A 13,031-nucleotide genomic window follows, 5' to 3' on the forward strand; every position below is an offset into this window, starting at 1 on the left:
GCTCTAGCTTAGATAAACTGGACAAGTTGGAGGTGTGTTGTCCGTCAGCAACTTCAAACAGTTTTGACCTTTGCTGCCTGTGAGGAAAAGTAATTAGTACCATTTTACACACTAAGGATGTGTTTTTGGCTGACAAAAGTAAAAATGCTGTATGATTCCACCTCTCTTCCCCTGAGAAGTTACTGAATGGAATATTTTATCACAAATTGAGAGGTTTTAAAACTGTTTCACAATTTTATATTATTTGAATGTATGTTTATTTTTTTATAGTTATATTATAATCTATACTGGAAAGAAATACTGGTTTTGAGTTCTACCTGATAATCTGGCCACTTTCAGTATTTTGGTAAGGAAATTACGTAGTTATTCACGCTTACTCTATCTAGATTCCGAAGTTTATTGTTAACCAAGTGAGAAAACAAAACACTGAAAGCCAGAAGAAGGAGAAAAAGGACAAAGCTATGAAGAAACTTCTGAAAAAGATGGCATATGACCGGGAAAAGCACGAGAAACAGGAGAAGACTCCTAATGATGTAAGGAAACATGTATCTGAAATGCTTTATTAATAGGATCGTAATTTTTAGTGAAAAAGTGGATAGAGCAGAGGGGATATATACTTTTTTTAATTGATAATTTCAATAGATAGCGAGTCAGTGTGGATTTCACAGTTTGTGGGTTACTGGCATGACACATTTAGAGGATTGTACCGTTTTTTTGTTTGTTTTCACAGATTTTTCAGAATATTTCTAAAAAAATATTCTAAAAAATGCTAAGCACTGAACTCTTTGTCCCAGTCTTTAGCTAGAACATGCACAACCTGCCCAACCCAAGAAATCCCAAAGGATGAAACAAACATGAAAAACTGATGAACTGCTTCTTATGCAGCTACTGTCCAAGTGGCTACTGCCAGCCTACCCAGTGTATATAACCCACAGTTCAGTATCTCTCCTTTAGATAATTGGCTTCTGCCATACCCATCAGTGATACCAAGGCATAAGTTTCAGCAAAACATTCTTCACACACTCTTCAAAATACAAAAATTCTGTGGCAATTGTAGTGTTAATTTTTCCTGTAGTTCAGAAAGATTTTAGTTGAGCTGTTCCCACTTACATAAAAATTTTAAAAATACAGCTTGTGCATGTTGAAATTGTTGATAATTTTTATAGTTACAATTTTTTGAAACTTTTTTAGCCTATACAATATACTACCTTAATTATAAAGCATTTGAAGTACATTATTCCAAAGTTGGTTTAAATACACGAACAGATAATACCAAATACGTGTATTCTGATACCATAATGAAAACGTATCAGATTTGGGTGGCGTGAGAATCTCTCATTTGGGTGGTGTGAAAGTACCCCCTTGTGGGTTGAAGTCACAGTGAAGATTCTGGTGAGGTAGAGGCATCTTGTGGTCGCTGGTAGAAATGCAGTCTGCCCTGAGCAGTCTGGTTTTATTACCAAGCGTGTGTATGTCAGGCTGTTACAAAAAAAAGGGTTGTTGTCATATTCTTATAAAGGCATTTTTTAAGCTTTTAAACTGAAGCAAATAGAATGTGGCAAATGAATATGCTATATGTCCAGTATCGGCTGGAGACTTATATTTCAGTGTTCCTATCTCATTTTTTATACAGTATTTGACATATATTTTAATGTCCAAAATTAATTAATTCCCCAGGCATCACTTTGCATTACTTTCATTTCTGTCTGTATACAGGAATCTTTACACAGAATGACTTTCATATGACTACATATGATTTTAAAATAAAGCTAATTAAACATTGGAATTTGTTTTTCCTGGTCTAATAAGAAAATTCTTTGAATTGAATTCACTTGAGTTGATGTGATTCACTTAATGCTGCCATCCTGTGTTCAACACTGAAATAACAGAAAATACAGTGAAAAAATAAATGCTATTTCAAGTTCAGATATTAGATTTTTTTATAGTTCAGTGCAAAGATACGTCTTTTTAATCCACTGGGGAGTTAGGGCTGAGGTCTTTTAGAGTAAATTATGCCTTTCTAATCCACTGGGGAGATAGAACTGAAGCCTCGTGTAATATTCTTATTCAAATGTAAATGTAAAGTTACTATTCAATGATTTTCTTTAAGCCGTAGTTTTCTGTGGAGATTTTTGTCAAAATTAAATGGTGCAATTTTTTACAAATCCTTCATGCTTATTGCAAGCATTCAGTAATTTTGGGTGCTTGAGAACATGTTAGTCTTAAAACCATATTCACAAATTGATAAGGCTTCATTGTGAATGACAATTTATACATTTTTCAATTACAAATGTCTCATTCTTTCAGGAAAATTTATTGGTTGGGGTTTTCCTTCTCCCTAGTTTTCAATTCATACTCCTTTAATTTACAAATGAGGTAAATTTCCTGTGCAGTTTTTGAACTATATTTAACTGTCAGGTGGTAAGTGAGGTACCCAGACATGGTGAATTTCCCACTCCAGTGAAACCTGTTTGGAACTTTCACAGAATTCACAGAATCACTAGGTTGGAAGAGACCTTAAAGATCATTGAGTCCAACCCATGACCGAACACCTCAGCTAAACCATGGCACTGACTGCCACATCCAGTCTTTTTTTAAGCACAATACCTAATTACCTTGTGTGCTGCTGAATAATAGCTGAGGAAAAATTTCTGTTTTCTAACACTTGCTGTGGCACCCTACGTGATTAGACAGAGATGGACAGAACCTGAGTCACCTCCACATTCTCCAGAAATTACTCCGTATCTGCGTTCTTATTAGCAGCTCATTGGGATAAAATTTCATCTTAGCTCTGATGAGGCCTCTCTATCAATCACATTTTCCCTTTTCAGACAGAGGTTAAAAAGCATTTACTGCAAACTCCAGGTGAGGTCTCTGTACAGTGTTGAGAGTGGTTAATATTAGAGGGCTTGTGAGGGTTAATTGCTTTTTGGGATACATATGCATACCTATGGCCCCAAGTCAGTGTTGGGGATTAAGTCTTTGTGTTGGTGTTGGGTTGAATAAGCTCTAGACAGACAAAGAAAGATGCCCTCAGGACTGGAAATTTACCTACTGCCTTTAGCCACATCTCTACCATCTGTCATTGTATTCCTCTGTATGGTGCAGTTGTTCCAAAAAGGGAGCTATCATGTGAGCAGCACAACGCAATGCACTGGGCTGAGCTGCTGCAGGTTGTAAAACCCATTGTGTCCCATGGCCCTTCTGTTTGCATGATCTATTTGAATTTACAGAGTAACCTTTCTGACTCCTGCTGAATATGTCACTCATTGCAGTGCCAGATCGTTTACTAAAAAAATTATTACCTGCTAAATCATTTCTCTGTGTATGGTTTTCTAGTTTTTTGTCCCAAACTAAGTGCAATATTTTGCAGCCCAAAGAGAAGAACTGCTTTGCATTTCTTTCAGCCTTTGCCTTCCATGTAGCAAGATCCTTTTGAAAATCAGTTTTGTTCTTCATAATGTTCAAGCCCTGTACCTGCTTGGTACACTTTGCACCTTGAATAACTATGCATAATATTCCTTCACTATGAAAATATTGCATAGTCACATTTCTCTCTGCGCCTAGAAAAATATTTAAGTGGATCAGGAAAATGGATTAGAAGAAACGGGAAGAGACCTACCCCAGATCCTATAGCCAGGCAGCTGCTCTTCTCTGTGTTATATAGATTCTAAGCCTCTCTGAAAAGGAAGGGTTTGAAGAAGATTAGTACCTCACAGGTGACTGCTCTGCTTGCTGCAGACTAAATGTTGTAGGCCAATGTATTTTCCATGAAGTAAGGATGTGCTGTCTTCAGTTTTTTTAATAATGCATGTTCCTATTTCAGCCAGAGGTTGCAGTGGTTTAAATCTGACCTGAGAGGACCTGTGAGGCAGGGGAGGGAACTTGCAAACTGAATAGCATTGGTGACCCACTCTTCAGTGTGTTGTCAGTCCTCTCATAGGTTCATAGCTTAATATGTTGTGATATGGAGCCAGCCCCTCACTTGGGTATTTTGGGCTGTGCTGTTCCGAGAATAGGTACTGTCATTCAGCTCTTAGAGGTTTTAGGCCACGTTTTCTTTCCCACTAACCTGTACAGTGTATGGGCTAGGGGATGCTCAGGTTCTGTTCTCTCTGTAGTTTGGCAGCATGAATATATTGTGCAGCTGAGCATGATTTCTCCTGGAAATGCAGGTGGTGAAAGTGGCAAAATGCATTAATTAGCTGAGCTAATAATGATTCTCTGTGAATAAACAAAGTAATTATTCTGTTTGATCTCTGACCATAATGTTAGAGCTCTGTGGACATTTCTTGTTCTTTTTCTCATATACTCAAAGTAGACTGCTTTTTAAATAATTTATCGTGTGCCTGCTGTGTAGGGAAAAAAAAGTCATCCAGCTGAAGTTGGAGACACTCCATTAAAATCAACTAAGACAAAATGATCAAGATCAAGAACTGTATACAAAAATGAAAGCTAGTTTAAATTGACCAATTTGAATTTGATGGAAGACTAGATAGGTCTATAAACAATAATTTCATCCTTAAAAATGTAATTTCCTTTTGCCAGAATCCCAGAAGTTTGGAAAGAGGCAAAAAAATTTTTAGCAGGATTTACTACCTAGCAGATGGCTATAGACACTATTCCTGTAGATGGAGGCCTTAAAGAACAGATGTGACAAGTTTAGAGTTAATCTAGGGGAAATCTCATAGAGATCTCTTGCAATCTTGCAACTCTTTGATTCCACAATTACTACATAGCAAATTCTCAGTGTGATGATTCTTGCTGCTTTTGACAGAAGTAGTTATGGTGTCTAGGATTTTTAAATCGATAAATAATAAGACTGGACAAAAAGGATTGTTTGGTTAAAATTGCTTACGATGACTCATCATTTGTATAGTAATGAACCTTCAGCTTTCTCAGGAAGCTGTTCTTCCAATTCTGCTCACGTTTGTACTTGTTCTGTACTTATTTAACTCTGAAGGTTTCAGAGAAGCTATTTTAGATTCACAGGTGCCTGGATTTGTTCATTGATTATGGAAGAAAAAATGTTCAATTGGGTATATTGGGGTGGGAAAGGAGACAATGAACTGCCATAATCAACCTTGAGTACAGAGACTCTTAGTTTATTTTCCTATCAAAAGGAGTAGGTTTGGGTAAATGATAATGTAATAGGAATAGAAATATTTCCAGGAACAGAAATTAGGACCTTATTCACAAATAAATTTTATATTTTGTAACTTGAAATGTCATGTACCTACAAGTGGGACAGAAAAGCTGTCTTTTGCCCTCCTTCTCTGTAGCTAATATGATCAATATTCATCATCAAGGACTTGCGGTTTGAAATCAAATACACATCCATTATATAGTCAGACTATTATATAGGGCAGATTGCCTAGCTGAACAATAAGAAATAGGGAGAAAAACCTGCAGTAGTGAATATCTGTTTTTTAAAAATAAAATTTACAAAAAGGAAAGGAAAGAAGAATCCTTTAAAGTAGACTGATCCATGAGTACTTTGTGTTTTCTTTTTTTTTTTTTTTTTTTTTTTTGGTCAGGAAGTTCAGATTAAATGGAACTGGACAGGTTTCTTCCAGAAGTTTTGGCAGAGGGTTGGTGTGGGGGCACTGCCTGGTTTTCATGCCTGCAGCAAGAATTTTTCATATCAGTGTCACATGCTTCTTATCATACCAAAGTGTGTTCTTAATGTAGCATAATTGTTATTGTTATTCTTAACATCTTTGAAAAATAATTAAACGCTACTGTTCCTTTGCTCTGAAGTTCTCCCTGTTGTTAAAAAGAGCTTTGAAGGTCGGATGTAATTTACTGAACTGCGGCGTAGTTATTGTATGTTTGTAGAGAAGTGTAGTAGATAGTGAAGTGCAGAGCACTGTACTTACTTACTTATTCCATACTGTATTTTGAGAAGCTCATCAAAGCCAGCTGCTAGCAGCTTTGTTCCACCACTCTTATTGCTTTGCAGACTGATGTTCCTCAGGGAGTGATACGGGTGCAGGCGCCTCATCTTTCCAAAGTTTCCATGGCAATACAGCTGACAGAAGAGCTGAAAGCCGGTGATATAGTAGCCAGGTTTCTCAGCCAGAAAAGGTATAAACACATCTTTGTTTTGTTATCATGTCGGGAGAAGTGTCTCTTCATTTATTATATCAAGAAAAAGTTTTAAAATACTCAAAGTCCGGGTCAGTTCATGAACTGTTTGGCTGAATTTAGCCATCAAAATGCACGCTTGAGGAATTAATGCTTTTAAATGTTATTAAAGCCCAGGAAACCTTTAGGAATACATAAATGCTGTTAGTAAAAAATTAATTGCTGTTTAATCTGATGGGTCAGGAATAGTTTGGTAATTTTCTGGGGTAATTTTGTGGGGATGAGAAGGGAACTCCAAGAAAACAGAGTAATGAGGAAAGAAAGTTTTTTTTTTTAAATAATGTATTTATTATGTAAATATATAATACATTTATATATAAAAATCTATTTAAAATACAAGCATCATAAAGGCACCCCAGGATATGCATTTCTATATAACAGCATAATAGGTACTGCAGTATAATGATGTGAAAATGTCATGTACATTAAATGATTTTAAACCAAAGGCTACATTTTAGTCATTCACATCCATTTAGAAAGGGAGAAATTTTAATGAATCTTTTGAAAAAAAATAAAATTAATGCACGTGTTCATCATATCTAGCTATTCATCTAAAGCAATAATATGGTACACTAGTTGAGATTTAGAAGCTGCTTTTTCCTAAATGCTGTTTTTAGAGTTTTACACCATTGTCAGAAAGTTATTTTCTCGCTGGGCTTTAGCATATATTATTACAATTAAGCAGTGAGAATAATAGAATCCCTTTGTAATACAGGGACTTTATTTTTCCACTATCTGTTTTTTACTTCTTTTAATTGCAGTACAATTAAATCCAGCAAGAAAGTGGTTTTTCCCACCCAACATTAAGGCTTTTTTCTGAAATATGGCATATTTGAGGGAAATACTTATTTTTGCAGCATCAGTAAAAGAAAAATCAAAGGATAAATATCAAGCTGCTTGCTAATAACAATGAAATTCTTTCCTAAAACCTGCAGTTTCTTCATATTTTTCTTAGTTTACCTTTTCTAGTGTACTGTTCACTTGCAGGACTGTTCATTTGCACTAGCATGCAAGGGTATTCTTGTTCACTGATTGTGTCAGTAAGGATTTGTGACGGGTGCAGTGCTGATTTTACTTAGCATTAACTTCTCCCAGACATGTCTAGGTGGCTGATCCACAAGCACCTTTGTAATACCATCATTATGTTCTGTTCCCCACAGTGGAAATGTCCAAACACTCAAGAAAGAAGAGGTCTTTCTTTATGAAATAGGAGGAAATATTGGTAAGGATGGCTTCTGAACAACTTATTTTGCTAGAATAGAATTCCTTGGCACATTGTCTGTAGGCTTCACTGTGGTTGCATTTTTATTCATGTCCCTTGTTCTCCCTGACACTAAGGCAGACAGTTAACCTTGTGGAGAAGGCAGCAGAGATGTTGGTGTAATCATTACACTAGTGGTATCTTACCATCTGTCCCTGAGGAAGTTGGCAGCTGTAACAGATGTTCCTGATACGTAGGTACAGTGAATAAGCACAGAAAAGTTGGATACAAAGGTGCTTGGAGTTCATCTTATTCATCTCTTTGTATTGAGGCATAATAAGTGAACTTACATTCCTTCATGTTCTGCATTTGAGTGTCACTTTGGGGGGAGTGTTCTTCTGGGGGTAAGAAAATGCTCAGCCAGAAAGGTGACCATGTGATAAAATTTTCCACCAGCTAGTCTTTCCTACTCTGCTTATTCCAGATCCTTTTGATTAAAGTAAGTAGCAGATAAGCAAAGTTAATGCCAAGGATAATTCTGAGCCCAGTTCTAAAGTTTTCTTCCACGAATGCAGGAGTATTTTTACATTAGAAATCAGTTTCTAATCGGAGTATTTTTCATACGTTCAGGAAAACAAAAGGAGAGCTAGAAAGCAGTAGTAGATTGGATTTACATTTACTGTTTTCCTTAACTGTGAGCTGTTAAGCTTATTTGGCATTATAAAATCACATGGAGTACTTCTTTCCTTTGCAAATTTCAATTCCGTATGTAAGTTGCTACTTATAGCATTTTTCTTTTATTCTAATCACTGTTATAAATCATGTTTTTTGCATGTTTGTCTAAACCAAAAGACTTAATTAAAAATGGCACTTATGTTTCCTGCAACAGGTATGTTTTAGTGTTTTTACTAAGTCTGATAAATAAGTTGCCAAGATGGTTGGATGCCAGATGAATGTATTATATGTTCTCTTGCAAATCCAGTATCTACATACATTTCCTATGCCTGTTAAAGCAGGTTGCAATCCCAGATGTTAGACTTTTTTAAAGGAGAGGAATATCTTTTTTATTCTACAGAGGTGTAATCATTGCAGGAAAAAAAGGTTTTGTAGCAGAATTCTAATGAAACTGGAACAACTGTTACTGTTACTTTAAATTTGTGACAAATTGTATTTCTCTTAGAGAAAGTGCAGATTTGTTTTGTTTTGTTGTGACATAGGTTAGAAAGCTTAGATGTTTTTTCTGTCTGAATAGTTTACTTCCAGAGGATTTCAACTTTAATCAGTTCTTATTAGTCCTTATTAATACTCTCAGGTGAAGTAAGAGAAACTCCCTGCCTTTAACCTGCCGTACAGGTTTAAGTAAACCAGCTGTCTGACCTTTGCCATCTGTCTCTCTTCCCAGTGTGCCTGACTCATGTAGAGGGAGCCCAAAACAAGACTTGAAGGGCTCGTGACACTCTCATGTCCTTACACTTGTACTTAAAATTGTAACAAGCACAACACTGTGATGTTGTCCTCTAGCAGATGCAGCTGCTGAAGTCTGCACACATTTCTTTAGTAGTCAGTACACTGTAGGATTTCAGGGCACTAAATGGGACTTCTGCCACAGATTTGTGCCCAGGACTGGATGGATAGGGACATAGCAAAGTGCTGTCCCCGTGCTCTCACTGCCTGAATGTGCTGCACTGTGCAGAGGAGAAGATGTAGCTCAGCAACATGGGCAGTACTGGTCACAGAGGTTTGGATTAAAATCCTAGAGAGAGCAGATGGAGACTGTGCCTGGTTGAGCAGGGAGGCCAAAGAGCTGGCAGACGAACTCAGCTGGACCATTCTACCTGTGTTTGCCTCCTGTCTCAGCAGTGCAAGTACTGGAAATGTCTGTCCGGCACGACTCATCCACCCCAAATAATTGCATAGCAGAGTAGAAGAGGAGCTGTGATGTAGAGCTGCAAATGCATGAGATAGTGCTTTGCCTGTAGGGGAATGGGAAGAATGAGCAGATCTTGATGGATCAGCATATGCTATTTTCATCATTGCTACTAGACATAAATTAATTGCCTGTAGTGCACCAGGAACAGTGTACTACTTTCCCCTCCTAGGACAGCAACTATTACAAGTACTATACAGAACAGCTGATTTAGGAGGAGGAGAATAGGGAGTAACACTTTCTTAGCAAACAAAAACCTTGCACAAACTTAGCATTTAAAAAGGGGAAAATAACGTGAAATTTTAATGGGCTTCCATGCAAATGTGAATGTAGTTTTTGGATATAATCATGAGAGGATCAGGACATTGCTCCATTTTTTACTTGAAGAGGGGAGTTCCCATCTTCATGGTCTGTGTGAGGAATCTGACCTAGAACATGTCGCAGAGGCAGAGCAGCCTTTCTGTCCTTCCTTCTTCCTCTTCTCCCCTTCCTCCTCAAGGCAGACAGGAAGGGTAGGAGCACCTCCAACTTTTATGTGAATTGTCCTTTGTTAAACACCACAGAGAGACTGTGAAAATGTCATGGAGTAAAACAGTAGCAGGAACTTTGGAAGTTGTTTCGTTTCTCTGTTGGGACTGGTGTAACCACGTGGCTTTTCTGTTTCCAGGAGAACGCTGCCTTGATGATGATACCTACATGAAGGACCTATACCAGCTCAACCCAAATGCTGAGTGGGTTATAAAACCTAAGCAGAGCTAAGATCACAGCTAATGGCAAAACCTCCAACCTGTGGACTTACGTTGTACGGCTGAATGTTTCAAAGGGAGAGTGTGTCCTCTCAACATTCAACCGCTGTGTATATTAATAGAACTTTAACCAGTTTAAAAAAAAAGGCAATAGTGACCCAACAGTTATAACAAGTAAACTTTCAGTTTTACTTGCAGCAAAATTTTGGAGATAGCACAATTTTCCCACTCATGTTTGAAACGAGCATAAGTACCTTATATATTTTATATACAAGTACCTTAAATATTTTAATGGCACTAAGCTACCTCCCATCTGGTAGGTCTTGTTTAAGAATTTATTTTTCAAGCAGGTGTTAAAACTCTTTGTATTAGAGACCTACAAACTCTTTGTGTAGCATTTTGTGTTCATATAGGTCTTTTCAGTGCTAATACAATAGAGAACCAAATCCTGATCAGCACTTCTGAATGGTACAGTATTAAAAATACCTGACTGAGTCGTATGAATTCCCCAAATAAGTGTGAATTTCACTGGAAAAAACTGCAATGCAATGTATTTTGTCTTTGGAAGTCCTAATTTAAAGTTTGATGAAAACTATTTAAAAACAACTGTGAAGATGCTTTCTATGCAGCTTTTTTGCTAGGTCTTTTAAGTAATTTTATTTTTACTCCAGTTGATTGTGCTCTTGAGATTATTACAAAACAAAAGAAAGAAAAAAAAAAAACAAAGAAAGGATCACATGACAAGGTGAGTCTTTTTAAAGCTCACTACTGTTGGAATTGTCCTTTCTGGCATATTGTCATGCACTAGAAAAACCTTTTAGGTATTTCAGCAGTGATTGCAGCCATGTTACATACACCGATTTCAGGTTTTTTTGGACCTCTGATAGATTGAGTTTTATGAACTGCCAAAACTTTTAAGTTACTAGCATAATAAAAATTTTCAGGAAAAATAAAATAACTGTGGAAGGAAACTGTAGTCTCAATTTCATAGGTAGCAAACCACTAAACCTTTCACTCAAAACCAATGTAAGGGTCTGCTGTGAGTATTACTTACCATTGGCTATATATCTGGTATATCCTGGACAAGGTTAGAAATCAAGTTCTGATTGCGCTGATGCTGATAGGTGCTGTCTAAATCACTTCAAAAATTAGTGCTCCAACAGAGAGCTATTGCAAATCCATCCTTTTTCAGGAAAGGACTGAAAGCTCCCCATGGAATTCACTGATAATGAATTATAGACTGAGGAGGCTTGTTGCAACACAAAGAGCTGTGGCCTGGGCTCCAGAGCCCCAGTTCCACAGCGATCCTTTGGGCTCACTAGCTTGTGTACCACTTCACAGTTTATTTGTAAACTAGCTCAGCTGTGCTCAAGTGCTTACACCTGCGTGCTGACTACCTGAAGTAACTACTGTGAAATTGTATCCTTGGAATGAAATACTTTCTCTCAGTGCACACAGAGATTTATATTGACCTCATAGGGAGTATTCTACTTGCAATCAAGGACTGAATTACATTTTTTTACATGATCAAAGCTGATTAAAGGAATAAAGGACCTTTCTGCTGAGCTTTGGACGTGAGCCCTGTGTTGACAGAGACGCCACTGGAACTCTCCCTTTTATGTGCAAGCAATGAAATAGAACTCTGAAAGGTCATAGAAAAATTAGACATCTGCTGATTAGTTATCCACAGCATATGAACAATTTTGGGGCCATGTGTATTTATTGTTTCTTAAAGTCTGTCTTCATATGAAGAGGAAGCACTGCACTGGTTGGTTCTGAAAAGCAGGATGAGTAAAAGAGGAAATTGTTCTAATGTGACTGTGCTGCCCTCGATGCTCCATCTAGCTGGGTATTCCCACGTGGTATAGCACTGTGCCACTGTGGGCAAATCCTCTTAAGACAAATTACTTTTGTCTGTAGAGCAAATTCCCTGTTCTTCAAATGGAAGGAATAGAGTAGCAAAGCAGTACAATGCTTAGGTAAACATTTATGAACCTAGTGTAATATATATAAAGGGGTTTTTTTGACATGTAATACAAAAGTGATGTGTGTTTTCGTAATACATTATAGTTCTGTAGAAGATTACTTGTTACTGGAACTCTAGGTGTTATTTTAATCAGGAGTAAAGTGCAAATGATGGGAACAGCTGTTCCTAAGAGTTTCAGTATAAAATTGCAACCAACCTGTGGTTATGATCTCTTAAATAACTTTACTTTTGGTTTAGTGCCATTGTTTTGGTTTTTTTTAATTTAAAAAAGTTCTTTTGTAATTAAATGTTGTTTGTTTCTGACTTTTTCTGACTTTCTCATTCAAGTTCTTATATTTGTGCATAAAACATACCCAGATGACACTAAGCAATAATTATTTTGTGATTTCATACTTTACATCTTTATAGAGAGCTAGTGGTATTGTGTATGACAAGAGACATTAATAAGTTAAAGTCCTGCAAAACGAACACCTGCTGGAAAAAGAAGTAACAGGCTAGAAGTTTAGAACTTTGCTGCAATTGCAATACACCTTTGCTAAATCTGTAATGTGACAATTACTGGGTGCATGCAAAGGAACAGGAGGCTTCTCAGTGCTCATTGAAAGTACCGGCTCTTAATTCTTCATAATTAAGTAATTAAATTAGGGCACAAGTGGGAAGTCCAAAACGCATTCAGGTAAGCTGATAAGACTCTTTTATCATTAAAAAGACAGTGCTGCATTAGTTGCTTATTTGGGGTGATTTGGTAAGCGACCATTGTTTGTTTGAGTGGTGACTTGGAAAACGCGTCTGCAGGAGGTTTTTCACCTGTTGACAGATTAATGCTGTGTGCAACCCTGTACGGGCAGAGCAGCCAGGACTGGGGAGAGGAGGGAGTGGGGAAGCAGGTGTTGTGCTTACCTTACCACTGCCTGGGTGTTGTGGAGCATGTAAAGATGGCTTTGTGCTCAAAAGCCCTCTGGTGAAGGAAGGAGAAGGAGGGGAAAGGTCCCCAATGCTTGTATGAGGTATAGACACCTTTCT

At 37.3% G+C, this 13,031-nt stretch overlaps 1 protein-coding gene across 3 annotated transcripts in view; it reads left to right on the top strand.

Annotated features, from left to right (window-relative positions):
* The window catches only part of ARHGAP18 (Rho GTPase activating protein 18), a 94,911-nt gene extending 82,668 nt beyond the window's left edge, over nucleotides 1-12,243 (top strand). For all 3 annotated transcript variants that reach the window (XM_054279538.1, XM_054279537.1, XM_054279539.1), the window contains exons 12-15: nucleotides 387-533; nucleotides 5,963-6,087; nucleotides 7,308-7,369; nucleotides 9,943-12,243. In XM_054279538.1, coding sequence (XP_054135513.1) covers nucleotides 387-533; nucleotides 5,963-6,087; nucleotides 7,308-7,369; nucleotides 9,943-10,034 — 426 coding nt within the window. In that variant the 3' untranslated portion in view covers nucleotides 10,035-12,243. The remainder of the gene's footprint in view (nucleotides 1-386; nucleotides 534-5,962; nucleotides 6,088-7,307; nucleotides 7,370-9,942) is intronic.
* Nucleotides 12,244-13,031: the final 788 nt, after the last annotated feature.

This window comes from Melozone crissalis, unplaced genomic scaffold, assembly GCF_028551555.1.
Source record: "Melozone crissalis strain CALT ecotype California unplaced genomic scaffold, PUWL_Pcris_2 ptg000027l_1, whole genome shotgun sequence".
Taxonomy (NCBI): domain Eukaryota; kingdom Metazoa; phylum Chordata; class Aves; order Passeriformes; family Passerellidae; genus Melozone; species Melozone crissalis.